General features: G+C 47.7%; 1 protein-coding gene across 1 annotated transcript; it reads right to left on the bottom strand.

The window, feature by feature from the left end:
• Positions 1-3244: 3244 nt before the first annotated feature.
• CCR75_001301 (uncharacterized protein) lies at positions 3245-4974 on the bottom strand. The gene is made up of 2 exons (XM_067959405.1): positions 4958-4974; positions 3245-4898 (listed from the first exon to the last, which is right to left on the bottom strand). The coding sequence occupies exons 1-2, from the start codon at positions 4964-4966 to the stop codon at positions 3513-3515; spliced, it is 1395 nt and encodes a 464-aa protein (XP_067819253.1). The 5' UTR covers positions 4967-4974; the 3' UTR covers positions 3245-3512.
• Between the last annotated feature and the right edge of the window lie 14328 nt (positions 4975-19302).

Here is a 19302-nt window from a genome sequence, read left to right as displayed (position 1 = left end):
TGGCCACACCTATATAGATGGGTGGCCAACTATATTTGCTCTTGCGAACAGTGTCAGTGCATTAAGGCTGCACCGTCCAGCAGTGCGCCACTGAAGCCGCTACCGATTCCAACCAACTGTTGGAAGTCAGTAAGTCTAGACTTCATGTTTGGCATGCCGCCTGATCATAAGGGTCGGACGATGGGCTAGTCGTCTTTGTAGACAGACTGAACAAAATGGTGCCCTTAGCACCATGTAAGACATCGATCACAGGCAAGGAGGCAGCTCTCTTGTTCTTGGATCATGTTTAACGATTACAAGGGATGCTTGAGTCCATAGTATCGGACCGGTATCCACGTCTTACGTCTGGTTTTTGGCGACATGTGTTCGAGCTGCTAGGGAGCAAGCTCCACATGTCGACCGCAGATCATCCTTAGACCGATGTCCAAACAGAACGTGTTAATCGGGTCGTGGTGGATGTCTTGCGCACTATAACAACTCTTAAAGAGTGGAGAAAGCAATTGCCCTTTGTGGAGTTCGCTATCAATAACAGTGTACACGCCAGTACGGGTAAGACACCGTTTTATATCAACGGACTGCGTTATCCACGGACGACAGTCTTGTTTGTGCGCAGCCCGAGTCTTAGTGGGGGAGGGCCCCTCACTATGCTCGGTGCGAAAGAGGGACATAGTTTCGTCAATATGACGATGACCCATGAGGGTATCATCTCAAAGACAGAAACTTGCCCTAGTGACCCTGCCATTTTAGCAGTGGTCAATAAAACTACGCCTTATGACCGACCTCTTGGCGGTATCATAGGCGAGTTTGATGCTAAAAGCGTGAGCGAGGCTCAACGCTTTGTGGATGAGCGATTAGCCATCATACGGAAAGTCCGTGACGCAATGGTAAGCGCACAGGACAAGCAAAAAGAATATGCGGACCGAAATGGTCGTAAGAAATGAACGCTTTTAGAGTGAGGGAAAAAAGTACTAATAAGTACTGCTACCCTACCTAAAAATGCAATTTCTGTACTACCTGGAGGTACTACGAAGTTGTTGCCGCGTTTCATTTGGCCCTTTGCGGTGGTAGAAGAGGTTGGAGACCTAAATTATAGGCTCACCCTCCCCCCGTATATAAAGAAGAACCCCGTATTTTACGTGTGTCGTCTGAAACGGTGTGTAGACCCAAATGAGGTCACATACCCCCATCCGTCTAAGGAGACCGATGGTGACGCCGACTGTGAGTCGAGCGTCGTTCGGGTGAGGGGGACGGTGAAGGCGAAAAACTATCGGACCGATGCCTCCCACCACGAACAGGACTTGGAGAGCGAGGACATCACGCGAGTAACGCAGATCCCTCAGCATTATCCTTTCAAAGAGATCCAAGCGAGTCTTCAGGCGTTCATAACCCTGACGAGCCTTCGCTCGGACATCAACAAGATCCGAGGTCAGTCGCGAGACTTGACTCTCGAGATCCGCAATACGTCGTTCAGCAGCGCTTAACGCATGCGACTGAACGGACGAAGGTAAGGCAGCCGCGATTAGGTGGGCGAGATCGCCGCTCCTATCGGGCGCCACCTGCACTGATGGATGCGGGTGGGAATCAACGCTTCCTTGTTGGAAGATTGCTTGCCCACCGCTCCGTGACGCAAGGGTACCAGATCCTCGTTCAATGGAAAGGTTACCGAAGAGTTTTGACTCTTAGGAACCGATCGATACCCTACGTATTGATGTGCCCGGCTTGGTTGCTGCCTATGAAAAGGAGCACCAGCTGAGGTCACTTCGCTAGTCTCAAAAGGACTAGCAGAAGTAGCGTAGTGAGAAGAAGCAGGGTACAGTACCACCCATGATTTCTTTCACACGCAAACGGGCGAAATTAATTCGCTGCGACCGCTGTTTCATCACATCGGAATGTGGTTGAATGCGGCGCAGGAATTCCGCCTCGTATTGGTCGGGCATTCATTTGAACGCAACACGACCGGGATCGGGAAATACGCCCAGCCGATTTTCCCTGAGCCCTCCATGATTGAAAGACGCCATAATAATTATGTGCGTCTACAAGAGCGCGCTCTAGGAGCGACGCTCTTGGCCCGTTTAAACGAGGCCATTTAGAAGTTGTGGTGGGCGCGTTAGCGGCCTCACCCAACCACCAAGTACTTTGGTTAAGTGTCGTCACGGGAGCGGTAATCCGGCTCCTCGTGCGCACTTACTAAGTAGGAATAGTTTTCAGACTGATAAATATTTAATCGCATTTAATATAAATACCTATTTTTACCAATCAAAATGCCATATCTACAGATAAAACTTAATATGTATTGCGAGCGTATTTTTCTAGATACCTCGCGTAACGGATGACGCTAGCCGTCATCTCTCCTAATGTGAATGCACCCATGTGCATCACATACTCAAGGGCTGGTCACATGTGAACCACACCCGAGTGCTGGTCTAATTACTTTGATTTAGTAATTGACTATCCCCTTAAGTACACAAGTGTACCTAACGGGAATTGTGTAACATTAGGGAAACTTTAGCCCGTTACATGTGGCATTACCTGACAACTTTCCATTGAAAGTTGCGCGGTCCAGAAAAGTTGGAAACCGTCCTGAGAACGAAGTGCGAGTTAAGTTCTTTCTTTGCGAGAATGCTGATATCCATCACGATTTAGACCGCCCCGAAAATTCATGGAAACGAAGCCATAAGTGCTTTAATTGTCCTTCTCAAGTCAGTTTAAAACACTGATCTTAAAACCTTTTACTTTTGTATCGCTGCCTGTATTTCTCGAGGACATCCCGGGTGTTGTGTAAGCTATAGCGCCTGCGGAAAATAGTGTAGTTAGTTTAGAAAGTGGATGATTGACGGTAGATTTTGATGTTGCTAGCCGTGCGCGGAGATTTCAACGTTGCTGATCATGCACGGAGATTTCGACGTTATTATATTGTAATGAAATGTGATGGGCTCTAAGTATGACATTCGATTGGCTAGAAAGTGGATAAGGTGAGTTAAGGAATTTCCTATAGTATCATATCGACTTTAGATTTTTAATCTGTTTTTTACCTTGGCGTAAGTATCTGTGTGTATTTTAGTCCGAATCCATCACAAAGCTAAAAGCTTTAAAATTAAGACGATTTGACAAAATAGTCCGATATTTGACCATTTTTTCCAGATATTTGGCTGACTTGAAATAACGAAAACTCCAATTCAGATGAGATTTTCTTAATTGCAGACCTGAATTCTCAAAAACCTTTCAGAACGACATGAAAACTAAAGACTTTGAAATGGCGCATATCTATTATTCCTGTATACAAGCAAGTTTCGAGTTCCTCCAGAGTGCTGCGAGAAAACCTTCGCCACTTAGTAATCCGATTCACAAGAATAGTTGTCAATAAAGTTGGGATACACACGAGACAAGCCTGTCGAATTGTATACTCGATGAAAGGTGCGACTAAAAGAAAAAACCAGCAGCTTCCACGTGCACCGTACCCGATCGCAGAAAGATTCGCTACCGACTGCTTTTCAGTAACAATCCAACATTCTTTACTCTTCAATGCGCTTGTTACGCATCTCCGAGACCTTAAACCCAGGCATTTCAAACGACGTGGCAAGTGCATTGACATCGCAACGGAGCTGTTTGACGCCTTCATGCACCTCGGCAGCCTGTATAAAGTCCACTAACTTCTTCCCACTCGTCGACTGAATCTCCACACACAACTTGAGTGCTCGGTCTAAAAACGCGGCAACTTGGACAAATTCTGCTTCTTTGAATCCACGACTTGTTAAAGCAGGCGTACCGACACGCACACCACCAGGAGTCAACGCACTGCGATCACCCAGCACGGCATTCTTGTTCAGCGTGATACAGACCATATCGCATAGTTTCTCCAGCTTCGAGCCCGTGACTCCTTGTGGACGCAAGTCCCACAAAATCAAGTGATTGTCAGTGCCTCCCGTACACATGGTATAGCCTCGTTCCATCAACGTCTTGGCCAAGACCTTGGCATTTGCCTTGAGTTGCTGAACATACGTTTTGAATGCGGGTGTCTGGACCTCCTTGAGTTGTGCCGCAATCCCCGCAATTTGGTGCTCATGAGGACCGCCTTGAAGAGCTGGAAAGACGGCATTATTAATCCGCGACTCAAATTTCCGCTCGTCACGACGAAAGAAGATCATGCCAGCCCGTGGCCCACGTAGCGACTTGTGCGTTGTCGTCGTGACAATGTCGCAATATTCAAATGGACTATTGTGCTCTTTCGTGGCCACGAGGCCGCTGTAATGGGCCATATCGCACATTAAAAGCGCGCCATTGTCGTCCGCAATCTTACGAAACGCATTGTAGTCCCAATCCCGTGGATACGCGCTGCCACCACATACGATCATGGCAGGTTTAAAGAGCGCGGCTGTCTCGGCAAGCTTCTCAAAGTCAATGAGACCCGTGTCGGCACTTACGCGGTACGGGAGTGACTCAAAGTACACGGATGTAGCCGACACGGCTTTCCGTGTGTTTTCCGCTTTGGAGTACGTGTAAAAGCCATGGGTCAAGTGGCCTCCACTGGGCAAGTCGAGCCCCATGATACGGTCGTGGGGACGTAATAGCGCCGTGTAGACGGCAAAATTCGCAGGTGATCCCGAGTACGGCTGGACGTTGACGCCCCACGTGTTTGCGTCCAAGCTGTAGGCTGCCAGGGCGCGCTGCTGGCACAAGATTTCAATTTTATCAATGATCTCGTTCCCGCCGTAGTAGCGTGCGTTTGGTAACCCCTCGGCGTATTTATTGGTAAGGCACGAGCCCAAACAATCCATAACTGCTCGGGACGTGAAATTTTCCGACGCAATGAGCTCTAAACACTTCCATTGCCGATTCTTCTCGTCCTCAATGAGGTGAAAGATCTCGGGATCCTGCTCTTCGAGCGTTGCGTTGTTGGCCTAATGTTAGTCAATATTAGTACAAGGTTACGGCCGCAGGATGAAGTTCGTAGACGTACGATAACCATAAATGCTTGCTTGTGGGAAGTACGTCGGGGGGAAGGGTGGAATGCGGAATGCGGAAACGGTTGGTGAGGTTGGTGAGGACGTTGCAGTTGATTGAGATTCATTTGTGAAGTGTATGTTGTGTGAGAGGTCAAGTACGATAGAAGAATTCGATTTGACAAATGGTGTGCTTACATGAATCGAGGATACCAGGTAGAAGTCGCGGCGCAAAGGGCTGCGCGCCATGCACCTGACCTGCAAAATGTAATCAAGTAAAGCATCTCGACAACGAGCTTTTATGTCGTAGAAATAAAAAATATAAAACTGCATCGATATTCAAAGAAATAGTAGCGTCGGGTGAGATGGAAGCGCAATGGCTGCCGTGTCTTTTACAAACGCCGTTCTGTTTGTATTGCCTTCCGACATCCATACGATACCGAACTCGATTTTAATTAGAACCTCACACTGCCGAGCGCCCAAGGCTCGCCATTTGTCCATTATAGGAAAAGTAGCCTTATTTATGTGGAATAAGGCTGTTGTTTTTCGAGAAATGCCGAAAACGCAACCTTTTTAGTGAAGTAGAATACCCTCAGAACACGTGCGACCGATCCAGGCCATCACAATAAACTTTAAACTTATATTTAATCCTCGTTACGGTCCTAGCGAGCGGCTATCTAACTAAATAAAAGTCTTACAAAGTTTCTAACGGAGAGTTCTAGTCCCGACAGAGTGAGAGGAAGCATCGATAGATTAGATTAACAGCCTTGAGCCTTTTAGTAGCTTTATTTCGAGAGGTCTTCTTCTGGATAACGTCTTTAAGGTATCGCTTCTCGGAATCGGAGCCCTTTTAAAAAAGTGGGACTTACGTTTAAATCGCCTTCTTGTGGTATTTGCCACTTGTGCGAAATTGAAAGCCAGATTTTTCCTGAGAATTATTTAAAATTAGTGTTATCCTAAAATTCATAAGCTTGTTTTCGACCTCTTTATAATTATATGTACGATTCTTCTTCAAATGGATCGAAGTTCTAAAGCATTCGGATGGGCAGTGGCCGCACGAGCAGACGCCTTCTTTTACAAAAGATTATTTCGTCGCACCTTTACGTCGAGAACCTCGGAAACATGGGAATGAAAACGATTAACGAAAGAAAATGGCGGGTGATTTGCCACCGTAGCAATCGTGATATAGCCAGTATGTTTTAGTTGCTCTGCCACTTTAATTGAAATCGAATACGACGACTATTTGACCAGCAAAAACAAGTGTCATGGATGCAACACAATCGCTCGGTGCTATTCTTCCTTAACAGGACCTATTTCGATCCCACAACCCCCGAGCCTTCCACATGTCTAAAGCCTGTTAATGAATTGTGTTCTTACAAATAAAAGATGGCTCGACGTGCTCGCGCACTGCTTTATGGCCTCATTATTCTGGCAACTCTTGCAACAGAAGCAGTTGCAACTCTGGACTTTAACGATTCGCTAAACGTTTTATAAAAATTGGTGTCACATGCAACCGCCACCAGTTCGACAAAGTGGTTATTTTGCCAATCCAATTAATTGTGGCAACTAATGAAGCGAAAGTTCTATACGACGGCTATGCAACAATAATACAAGAAGCCGGAAAGGTCGTGACGTACACTAACGTGAGTGGCACTGTATATGTCGCCACAAGCGACACTGAAGTCCAGTGTCTTTCCTCCACCTCGCTACCATTTAACTCGATTGTTGCTGCACTGAGCGATGCCCCACCCATTTCAAGCGCAATTATTGCTGGCAACTTGATTGTGTGCAGTAGTGGTTATTTGTTTAAAACGGTATATTGCCGGTGCCGAAGTGGGTATTTGCGCGTCGGACCGTGTATACCTGTAGCAATATTACCGATAGCAAGAGCCTTTCTGACGGGCACTGCTCCTCCACCAAGCAACTCGAGACATCTTAAGGCTACCCAAAATAAAAATATCGACGAAATTTCGTGTCAATGCAAGTCCACTCCTTGTCCGTCCATCTTTTTTCATGGTGCGAGCAATTCCAAACGAAATGGAGGAAATGCAGACCACTCCGGTCAATTCTACTGACCCCCTTGTTTTTCCACAGTCAAATATGCAATTTAGACACTTTGCAATCAAAATTCTATGAACGAGGGCTCTGGTCCAGCAACGGTAATGCTACTATCATAACTGACACTGTCATTGTGACGTATTCCTTTTCTGGTATGGCAATTGCGAACGGGAAATGCAGTTTTTGGGTGGTGCACCTATGATCGGTACCATGGCGGTAGACCGGTATACTGAAAATATACCGATAAAACCGGCCTTGAGAGTCGGCACTTTATGAATTTGAAGCACCAGTAGATACCATCAGTGACAGTTTCTGTAATTGCCACCAAACTTAATTTCATCCAGATTTTTGGAACAGCTGAAACTCGAATGTCCCATCATTCCACGGCGAATTGTGGCACGAAAACTTGGTGAGCAGATACAATGGCAATTGATCTTAGAAACAATACCTCCTAATTTGATTCCGCACAAGACCGCATCGACGTTATACCATACGCTCTTCTCATTTCAATCGACGTGTGGACTTGCCAGAAAGGTGCAGTTTAGCAACACACGTATTATTCGGACAATTGCTCACTGATGTGAGAAACCTACTAAAATCCAACAGGACGTTTATTTACTCCACTGTTCTAGTGGTAGCATCTGTGCTTCTCGTGCCATGGCTTAATGCCAAGTTCTGTTAATCTTAACACAGAATTAATTTCTGAAAGTAGTTACAACGTGTGCTTACGAGTTTTTATTATAGATTCAAGGTAGTAAGTCCATATTTTTTACACTTAGTCACAATTAATGAAGAAATGTTAAGAAAGTCGCGAAAAGTCGCTCGTAAATATAATATAAACCTGCGCAGACAGGAAGCATAGACAAATCAAGATTTACGAAGAATCTGATAGAGCGAATTTTAATTTCATTTACAAAATGATCGGTTAGCAGTAAAATAACTTTTTTTGCCAAAATTGCTGTCTTTATTCTAATAGAATAAATGAATTAATTCCTAATGAACTGAACGCGACAAGATTGCTGTCTGATAGATACCTGCTTTGCGTCGATAATGAAGCGAGAAACCTCGCAAAACAAGCTTTAAACGATTGCAAAGATGCAATCGCATTACGCCTTAGAGGGAAGTGCCTGTGGATAAGCATGATCAAACTCCCGCTATGAATAGCGATAATGCGGGTCTGGCGCTGTTGCAAAATCGCAACAGCAAGGCGGACCATAAGAAAACGGTTGGGGTTAGTAGGTGTTTAGGGCCTACTTAGAGCGGAGCTGCCTCGCTCCTTTAGTCAGAGGAAGACTTATAGACTCAAAGAGTCTCTTTGTTCTATAGAACCAAAGGGTTTAACGGCTCAGGGAGTCGTAGAAGCTATTAAAGCTTAATGAATCCTAGTTCAAGGGATTCAGGGGTTCGTAGAACCTAGTTGCAACAAGTGCCCGAGAGTATGTACCTTAGAAAGGCTTCTATCTCTCACAGATGAATGGGCAAGCCTTAGGAAGGCACCAGATGCTTTTGGATCAAAAGGGGAATTGAACTTTAATACTAATTTAAATCTAAAAAAACTTATATTATCTAATTTCTAATATGTTTTGACCGCCAAGTTTATATATGGTGGCGACCATATTTGTTACCCATAATAAATGGGATTTTAGTGATTCACTACTTAAATAGGATAAAGGTAGGTTGCCCATAGAGTAATTGTACCACAACAACGGTTCTCTAACCAATGTGTGCCCCATCCCACTACTGAACCAGCAGCGTCAAGAGAATTTGCAGGTATCTTAACAGAGTTGCTCCCAACCCACAGTCACCCTGGATTAATGGCCATGGTGATGAGGCTGACCTCATCACCTTGCAAATCAAAGTGGCAAACAAGTTGGCCCCTCGACACCACATAAACAGCACTCCTCTCTCTCTCATATTATCATGAACACCACTAACCTCATCCAGAATTGGCAAATGTTTTGCTGGAGACAGCAAATTTGGCAATAGAGGAGAATGCGCCTGCGCGTGGTTATGCTGTTTCTATCAAGCATATCACAAAAGTTGATAACAAAGCTGATGGTGACATTAATTCCATTGTGCAACATTGCTCAAATTCGGTTCCGCCCATACTAACAGCCCAAAAACGCCGTAGAATTAGTCGAAAATCAGGCTGCAATTTTAAGTTTACATTGCGTAAACAGGCTGAGTTGCTTCAAGTTTTGGTCGAGGTTGCTGAGCACAACCATGAGCCCGTTGCACATTCCTCCGCGCATCCTTCGGGAAGGCCGTTGACATTGACAGCACGCGTCTGTCATTTCTATGGGGTGTTTAGGTGTTGAGTCTAGCGAAACAATAACTTTGCTCCGTTGCTTAATCACGAGAATCTCTTACTGATGCAAGAGATGTCGCCATCTGCTAAGTTTGGCTACTAGTAAATATATGAATTGAACATTTTTCTCGTAGCAAGCGCAACAAGTTCGATCAATTATACGTTACGCCTAAAAATTAAATGGAATATGCTAACTGGATATATGCGGCCTGGAGTGATGTATTTGTTAGTCAACCATATAGAAGAGGTTGAGTGCGGTAGATCGAAAAGTGAGTGCTACTCATTATTAACTACTCAGTCTTGCATTTTTCCATGTTACTTTGTCTCCGTTTTGTCGTGACTGAACTTACTCAAAAATAAAGTATGGATAGCAAGCAACAAAAATGATTACGACACATAAGAACTGTCGCCCTATTAAGTGCGCTTTTTTAGCCTCGGCGCGCTCATAGCTGCGACCCCATAGCAAGCAGTCAAAGCTTCAACTCTTTGTATCGGAGTCTTCTGTTACATATATATAATTATCTATAAGCGGAATTATAATGAAGAATAAGTATTATCGTCTATATTTCTAATATTGTCAAAATTACCATCAACTGTAATATTGTAGTGGTAATATAACAGCTATGTTTATTAGTCGCTGCTAGACGCGCGATGGGCGGTGGGCAATGAGTCGTAATACATAATTATATTAATATGGTAAATTAGTTAAAGAAAATTGCAATACGTAAGAGCGAATTATATCAAATTTAATTACTATACCAAGCCTTCTAAGTATCGACCTTTGGTTGCTAAGCGGTGCTTAGCAGCTTTAAACAGGACGCCCAGTGCCTAGAGACACTTATCGAAACGATCGAACTCCTAATAAAAAAGCAAAGCACTCAGATTTGACGCTATTGCGAAATCGCAACGGCAAGGCAAATCGCAAGAAAACAGTCGGGGTCAGTAGGTGCGGAGCGCTCTACTGGTCTAGCAACTTCAAAAAGAAATTGCAGGCCTTTTGATGAAAACTGCCCCTCTTACAAACGCAATGTGCTTGTGCTCCAGGTGATGACGTTAGCTTCATCATCTTAAATGTATAGTGAAAAATGAAGTGCCACTAAAGTCCCTCGTCGATTGTTGGGCGTCGAGCAATTTCATTCGACGCCAATCGCTAGAAGATCGATGGCTCAAATTTATTGAGCGCGATATCCCTCTTACGAGGATGATAGTGCACCGAGCAACAGATGCAACTATAATAGTAAAAAAAAACGTTTAGTTGGTACCAATACACGATAAAGGGTAAACAGTTCGATGATGATTTCATCGTACTAGATTTGGATAAAAAATTTGATGTCATTCTTGGCTTGTCATGGCCCAGAAAGTACGAGCCATGGATTGGCAGCATCAGGCCGTGACGATGCCTGTCTCTTGTTCATCAGATGGCCAAATGATGAACGTCTTGGAGCGTCCACAAGCGAGTGAATGTCTTACGAGTGAGTGCGATGGGCTCACTTATGGGTCGGTCGTTTGCATGACTGCACAAGACCTCAGTGTGAATGTCCAATACACTGTGGAATTAGATCTCAACGGATGTTCACAAGCACAAACCGCGTCGAAGGTTTACCATTGTGACGTGGACAAAGTTACCGACAACTGTGCACAAGCACAGGCAGTGTCAAAATTCGGCAATCGAATAAGTTGAGTGGTACGAAACAAGGATGCTTGCTTGAAGAGCAACATCCAAGAAAACTTAAAATTCCTGTCTGTAAGACCGGAGAGTCGATCGTAGAGGATCTCGCTGTGGTTGCGCAACCACAGCTTGATGTGGTTGAGTGTACACCCAAAAAAAGCTTTAAGGAATAAGTACCGAAAAAATTAAGGGAGGAAATAGGTGTTAGAAAAAGTGTCCAGAAATAAACCAAGACATCGAACGTCTCGGTTAATACAGAAACAAGTGTAAATGATTATACGCTTCATCTGATAGCGCATCCACGGTTGAATTTAAAAAAAGTGCCAAAGCTGGAGCCGAAATGGTTCTCGGAGGTCGTTCAAAATAGATCCATTGTAAAAGGATTTTACCAAAATTAACGATGCTTCCCATATTCGGTACCATGCGAGTTGCCTAGGATAATGACACTCGACACGAAATTGGCCTGATTCCAGATTCGAATTGATGTGCGATGAAGCAGTCATTGTGCAAGTATTAGCGATCGACAAGTTAGATGCCGATCGCCCAGCAGCGGGCCATGTGAGGGAGTCAACCTCCCCACATCGCTCTATGACCTTCTGTGTGCGTAAAACAACAGGATGCTGGCGGATTATTCAATAAATTGAACGCTGCAACGGTACAGGCTCAAAGGCCGATACCACGAAAAGAGGTAACCATTGACGGCATCTCGAAGAGAACCATCTTTTCGTCGATATATTAGATGGATAGACTCTATCAGATCCTCAAGCGTGAGCTAAATATTCCGCTCGCAGCAGTAAGCACTTCAAGCTGAATGTCATGGGAGTGGCTAGTTATGCCACAAGGGATTAATGACCCCCTGCAACATTCAACAGATGTGTTACCAATCTGCTAAAAACGCTGCGAGATTTCGCACTAATATAATACGATGAAGTCGTCGTTCAAAGCCGAGGCATGAATGGAAAGTGGACTTTAAAGTCACTCGTACCCAAGTCCAAAAGTCTATACACTTGTGCGTAAGCAGAAGCTTAACGCCAATTTCAGAAAGTGTATATTCGCTGCTAGTGAATTGCTACTTCTTGGGTGCATCGTACGAAAACACGGTGTACACCCTAATCCTGATACGATAAAGGCTATTTCCGTTTGCCCTTTGCCAGAGGGCTCGAAACTTCTCCGGCCTAGCGACGTAAACCCGCGATACTACGCCGAAATGACAGTGCATCCTTCTTGTCTTAAGAAAAATGTCAAATGATCATGGAACGCTGATTGTCACGATCTTGACGATTTCAGACCAAGACGGATAATTTCATAGGCTCTTGGACTCCAGCGATTTTTCAATTGGCGTTCATGCATGCCATTAACGAATTCTAGCTTTCTATGTTAAGATGTATTTAGCTCATACTATGCCTTTTTTTCGAACTGCATGGTTTAGTTTAATTAATACGTAGAAAGCAAAATTACTATACCATACTTTGTAATAGTCGGTGTGTTGCGCGAAAAGGTATGCGAGAACGCGTGGAACATAGATCGACTCTGCTACGTTCACGTGCACAAATCTTGTAAGTCCTATGACTCGATGCCTCGTCCAACTTGCGAAACTTGGCAACGACACGTTGCTGAGTATCCACTCAGCGAATATGAACAGCTCTAGATCAAACGGTATGAGCGCAGCTTAAAAGAGCACAAGACCGCGGTTAATCGTGGCGCGGCACGCTGGCGACACCACTCGCGTTCTCGGGGTCGTGGTACCACGCGCTCGCCACGACGTTCTCGTTCGCGTGGTCGTGGTGACACACGCTCACCACGACGTTTTCGTCGTCGCTCTTCCTCTCGTCGTCGTGGTGATATTTCACCACGACATTCTCGCAATCGCTCTTGGTCTCGTAGTCGTTCGTCTCGTCCTCGGTCACCGCGAGAACACTCAGGTCGTCGACCAAATCTGAATTAAGCGTATGCACGGACTCGTATGCCCGAACGACGTCTGGAACGTCTCAAAGGAGCGAAGAGCGTGCTTCCCACGTATCCTGCTCAGGTGGAAACCCGAGCCAACGTACACGATACTTGCGCGCGGTTGGAACCGCGCGCGCATGGATTCGCGACGAGGGTCCTCGTGACCCAACAAACGTTCCACGATCCAGCGCTTCTGACCTTCCGCGTCCACAAGCGGCGGTGGGCCCTCGCGATGGTAATGCTGGCGTCCTGGTTGCCCAGGACGATGTAGATGCGGCTGTGAACAAGGCTGCCGATGCCCAGCTGGAAGCTGAAGCTGCCCTAGCTGCGCGGGCTGAGAAAACAGCGAGGGAGATTCGACAGTCGAACGGCGAGCTGCTTGAACGGATGCGGAACCTAAACGCTAGGTTCTTGGGCACGCGCAGACTGGGACGCAGCCGCGTCCGATGTCGCTGGCGCGTCGAGCAAGGCGAGAGGGAAGGTCGACCTATGAGTCTTTGACTCCGAGGACGGAGCCAACCCGTGAAGCGTAGCTGGACGATACTCCTTGAGCCGCCCGACGTATAACGTCGGGTGAAGTCGCAGTGACGAAGGGATGTCCAGCGTGTATGCGTCGCCGATTGTCTTGAGTACCGTGAATGGGCCAATGAAACGTGGCGCGAGTTTGCTCGCGCCGAGATTGGTTACTGCAGAATCTCGTAGGCCTTCAGTAGTTAACAATACACGATCACCCTTCTTGAAGGTACTCATGTTCTTTCTGCCACGTTTGTCTCCATTCGCTTTCTGTCAATCCACTGCAGATCGAAGAGTATCGCGTACAAACCTCGTGATGGCTTGACCTTGGAGTATAAACTCTGACACAGCCCTGTCATCAATTGGTCGGGGCGACTTAATCGGCGCGTAGTTGGCTTGAGGTCTTCGCATACACGAAGAAGGGTCAATCAGCGTATGTGTAACCCATTGAGCTAGCGGGGACGCCATGTCACGTGGCCTTAAAACAGAGGACTTCACCTTGGATTGGGTGACAACATTCGCGCTCAGAATACCGTGAGCTGCACTCGACCGTTGTTTACCACTATCACCCCCCCCCCGCCAGAGTGGAGCCACGAAGAGCCGTGGGTTGATCCACAGCAAGAAGAGTAGGTACACGAGGATGACGGGCCGAATTTGCAAAAAATGGCGTCAACCCCGTTGACGCGTGAACCGCGTTGTTGAGTGCAAACTCGGCGAGTGGCAAAAATGCACTCCAACTCGTAAAGGAAGTAGCGTAACTTCGAAGAACATCTTCGAGGACCCGATTAACCCTCTCTGTTTGCCTATCCGTTTCCGGATGAGCTGCTGTCGACATTTGCAGCTTCATGCCAAGCAAACCGAACAATGACGTCCAAAACGCCGATGTGAAACGAGATCACGGTCCGAGACTATGTTGTCTGGTAGACCGTGATGGTGAAACACAGCGTCAATGAAGTGCACCGCGGTCTCAGCCGCGGTGATCGTTGCATGAACAGGCACCAGATGTGTCATTTTGCTAATCTGTCCACAAAGACCAGAATACCCGTCCGGTCTTGGCCATCGGGTGCAAGCCCGAAGATAAAGTCCATTGAAACCGAGCGCCAAGCCCCAGATGCAATCGGCAGAGGTCGCAAGGGTGCCTGCGACGATGGAGATGGCTTCACTCGCTGACATATTTCGCAGGTGCGAATCCAGTTTCGAACCCACTTGTACATGTGGGGCCAGAAGAAGTCACGTGAGACAGCCGCGAATGCATTTTCGCAGCCCAGATGACCGCTAATTGTGGCATCATGGTACTCGTGGATGATACGAGCACGCAAATCCAAGTCATTTGCAATCACCGTTCGAGGTGCATCGAATTTATCGATGCTGTATAACAGCAAATCACCATCCATAACGTATAGTTTAATGTGTTCACGCTTCGTTCGCGAAAGAGCTCCCAGTGCAGCATCACTGGGGGCGCGCAGATAGGCAATAATGTCCGCGTAATCCGGATCGGTCGCGTAAGCCGCGACGATTTCATCGAAAAGGCATAACTCGGGAGTGACCCGAGTTCAACTCAACGACACACACGTCGCACATCGATCGTCTTCATCGTCGTCGTCAGTTGCCTGACGACTCAGTACCATACGAGGATCATAATCTTGATGTCGTGACAGTGCGTTAGCAAGAATGTTAGTCTTGCCTGGCTTGTAGTGCACGACGAAGTTGTACTCGGAGAAGAAAGAGAGCCACCGTGCCATCCGCTGTGACAGGTGTGGGCTCTTCATCGCAGTACGCAGCGATGCATGATCAGTATACAGAGCGAACATGCGTTCGCCCAGTAGGTGGACACGAAACTTGATGAGTGCGTAGCGCATAGCTAATAGCTCATTATCATGGACCGGATAGTTCTTCTCCGCCGGCTTCACCTGTCGTGATTGGTAACTCACGACTCTTTCACGGCCCTCATGATCAAACTGCATGAGGGCGCAACCAATTGCAAAGTCTCTTGCATCACACACCACGTTAAACGACTTGGTGTCGTCAGGGAGTACCAACACTGGCGCTGACGCCAGGCTCTTCTTCACTGCGTCAAAGGCAGCTTGATGCTCGGGACGCGACGACCACGTGGCGTCTTTCTTCAGAAGTGACGACAGAGGCTGTATAGAACCGGCGTAATCCTTTGTGTACTTATGCAAGTAATTAGCTAGACCGAGCCATTGAACACAACTCCGTAGGATTCTTGGGTGTGGGCCAAGAACAGATTGACGACACCTTCTCTGGATCGGCTCAAACTCCCGATTTACTCACGTAGCAACCCAGCACCGGGATCTCCGGTGCACAGAATACACACTTTTTCAAATTTGCATATAACTTGTTATCCCGCATGACTTGAAGCACCCCTGCTTCAGGCGTTGAAGGTGAACTTGGACAGCACTGAGGTTGCCCTCAGCGCGACTGTGGACAAAAATGTCATCGAAGTAGCTAGGAGCAAAGTCTCGAAGCGGTCTCAACACTTGAGATACCATGCGATTGAAAGTGGCTGGTGCGTTCTTAAACCTTGTGGCATCACCAGCCACTCCCATAGCATACCACTCGGGGTACTCACCGCAGTGAGTGGTATGTCACTCTGTCGCATCAAGATCTGGTAGAAGCCATCTGTCAGATCGATGGCGCTGAAGATGACGCTACCTGACATGGAGTTTAGAACCATGTCTTTCCTGGGGATAGGCGTTTGGACAGGAAAAGTGGCATCGTTTAGCTTGTTAAACGCATGCACTATACGCCAGCCTCCCGTAGCCTTCTTCACGCAGAAGGTTAAACTCGAGTGGGGTGAGACACTCTCACGCACATAATTGGCCTTGCGACGGCCTTCAAAGAATGCATCAATAGCCTCGACTTGGTCTCGAGGCAACGGCACTGGCGTGTCACACAATATTTCGATCCTGGCACGAGATCAATCTCGTGCCGAACACCACGATGAGCAGGAAGTTCAGCCGGAATTTTTCTCCGGGATAACGTGGCGTACTCTCGAGCAATATCATAGACAGGGTTACCAGACTCACGCAGAGCCTTTCAAGATTGCGACGCAAATCTTTCTTCGCGCGCTGATATTTGTTCAGCGCTTCGATGGCGCGTCATTCGCTCCTCATTCGGATCATAGGTCACCTCGTTGGTGACCAGACATTCTTATTCCATTGTGTCTCCCTTGAGGTCGCGTAGAAAATGCTTCCAGGATAGTCCTGGAAGGCTCGTAATCGACGATGCGTCGCGAGGTGGACTCGCGACCTCAATGTATATTGCCTTTGTGGACTCCCGTCCACGTACACAATAGCGTGGACACATTCCAACGCTGAGTTCTCGTAGCTTGCGTCCCCATCGTGCTTCGAGTCTATGCTTGAAGCTGGCGAACCGCAGTCAGGTGTTAAATCTATACCCCCCTCTAGACGCTGGATGTCCTCATCCAGGACGTCGAAATTGCGCGACGGGAGTAGCCCATACTCGTCCGTCGACGCATGATGCGGGAGCCCCTGCTCGACCGCCATAAACTCGTGTGGGAGCCCCTGCTCGACCACGTCTTGCTCATGAGGGAACCTCTGTTCGCTTTGTTCGACCGCGTCGTCTTCGCGCGGGATCCACTGCTCGGCCGCGTGGGACTCCTCGCTGCAAAGCGAGGAGACATCGTCACTCGTGCGTAGGAGCACGGAACAAGCGGTACAGAGAGGGCCATCGCTCACTCTGTGCACTGCCGGTGTCGTGGATGTACGATCCACGACTGTAACGTTCGACCAATCACTTGGAGACACCAAGAGATGGGTGCACTTCGCTGACGTCGAACTTCCTTCGACGTTTCACTGATCTGGCTAACCAGTCGATCTGGGGCTTATCGCGTGCCAACCATGGCATGCCCAGGGTGCAATCGAACGCATAATTCATCTCAATCACCAAGAAATTGTCGTTACTGCGAAAGCCGTCAAACGTGTACGGCAACGACACTTCGCGCCGCGATACGCGGCGCAGTTTCCCGTCAGCGAGCTTGACAACAACTTGGCCAGGTCCCTCGTGTACCTGGATGCTGGGTGGCAGCATTGACACGCAAGATTCACGGAAATTTTTTTTGTCGCTCCTGAATCCAGGAGCGCTCGTAGAGGTCGCTGGATACCGGCGATATGTAGATTAACAATAATCAGGCGTGAATCACCACTCGTAATGGTGGCATTTGACCGTGCACGCAGCACAGATGGGCTGGAAGGTCGGGCTGTCACCGGTGGACCTGGACCTCCCTTCAAACCAGTAGGGCGCCCTGCACCTACTGGTCTCGTCCGTTTTTTTTTTGGACGAGTGGGCGGAGCACCTCCCTCATGATGGGTGTCCGTCGCATGCACCGACATCGGTGCTGGCGCGCGGCATTCAGCCGCGCGATGTCCCGGCTTTCGACATCGAAAGCATATCATCTGTCGCCCGCTACGGACGTCGCCCTTGCAGGACGTAACACGTCGTCGGTCACCCCACGACTCAATTGCATCAATCTCCAGAGGTTCCGGGCCCGCTGATCTGACAGCGGTAACACTTAAGGCTTGGTGTAGGCCTTGGTAAATCTGAAGTCCTCACGGAGGGCGATAGCGAAAGCCTCCTCCAACGTGGCAGGCTCCGCGCATTCCAGCGATAGGCGACTCTGCCCTTCACGCGTGCCATCGACAAACACGTTCACTTGTGTGTGTGTACATGTCCATGGGATGCGTGCAATGCACGATGCCAGATGTCGAGCCATCTGCACGTAGTCGCACATGGACATTTTACCCTGTCTAAAGGACAGGAACCTTGAACGCACCGACTTCTCTTCTTGTGGCGGCTCGAAGGCGAGTCGAAGATCACTGTGGATGGCTCCCAGAGTGAAGAACGCATACTCGTCCACAACGAGTTTACCCAAAGCCCACTCCTTGGCTTTCCCAGTGAGCCGGGAAAGAAGGAAGTTGACCTTCGCTTTAGAAGCCTCGAGAAGTCTCGAGGCGATAGCGATGTCAACCTCTCGGAACCAACGCGACAGCGACAAGCGTTCTTTGCCTTCGCCAGAGTAGACGGAGGTCTCCATCTTTACGGCGTCGTTCCGTGAAGTCCGCGAGGGAGTTAAACCTCGCCGATTGGATTCGGCGAGCTCGCGAGCCATGAAGTCGTGTATGGCGAGACGCTGTCCATCAGGGGTCGCTCATTTCATCAGCGACACAACGTATGCCTCTCCAGATATCGCCTCGAGGCGATTTAGGGCATCCCACTCGACACCAGTGAGATGGGGAAAATTCGCGTGCTCCAGACTCACATTTGGAGCGTCAAAGTACGACGAATCGCTCATCCCAAATCGGGCATTGGAAGGACTATTGAGTGCTGCCAGCTGTAACGGGGCTAGAACAACCCGTACTTAGCTTAGAATATTTCTAACGCTTTGAGGAAGCCTCAAAGCCCAAGTCTTAGGTTTTTAGTATTTTTAACTCTGTTATATTATGTCTTTTAATCATTCTAAGTGCGAATGGTTCCCTTGGACTCACGGAACCACTCAACCTGCGTGCCTATATCTTACTGGCTAATAATGGGGCTGAGCCCATTAAACCAGCTAAAATACGACGTGCTACTTTCGCTACCTCGAAAGTAGCACCACTACTTAAGTAACATGTAAACTTAATCGAAACTACTTATGTAACGGGGCGGCATATTACACTGGTGGTGTAGTGGTCCGCCACTCACTTCAGGACCGGGAGGTCCCGGGTTCGACACCCGGGGCCGAAAAATCCTCCAAGCATAATGGGATGTGGTCTTGTCCTGTGCACCCAAAAAAGTGTATATGATTAGAAATACAAAAACTAACCAATCATCAATTGAAGGGCAAGTCC

The sequence above is a fragment of the Bremia lactucae genome, linkage group LG15 (genome assembly GCF_004359215.1).
Source record: "Bremia lactucae strain SF5 linkage group LG15, whole genome shotgun sequence".
NCBI lineage: Eukaryota > Oomycota > Peronosporomycetes > Peronosporales > Peronosporaceae > Bremia > Bremia lactucae.
This window is presented reverse-complemented; position numbering and strand designations above follow the sequence as displayed.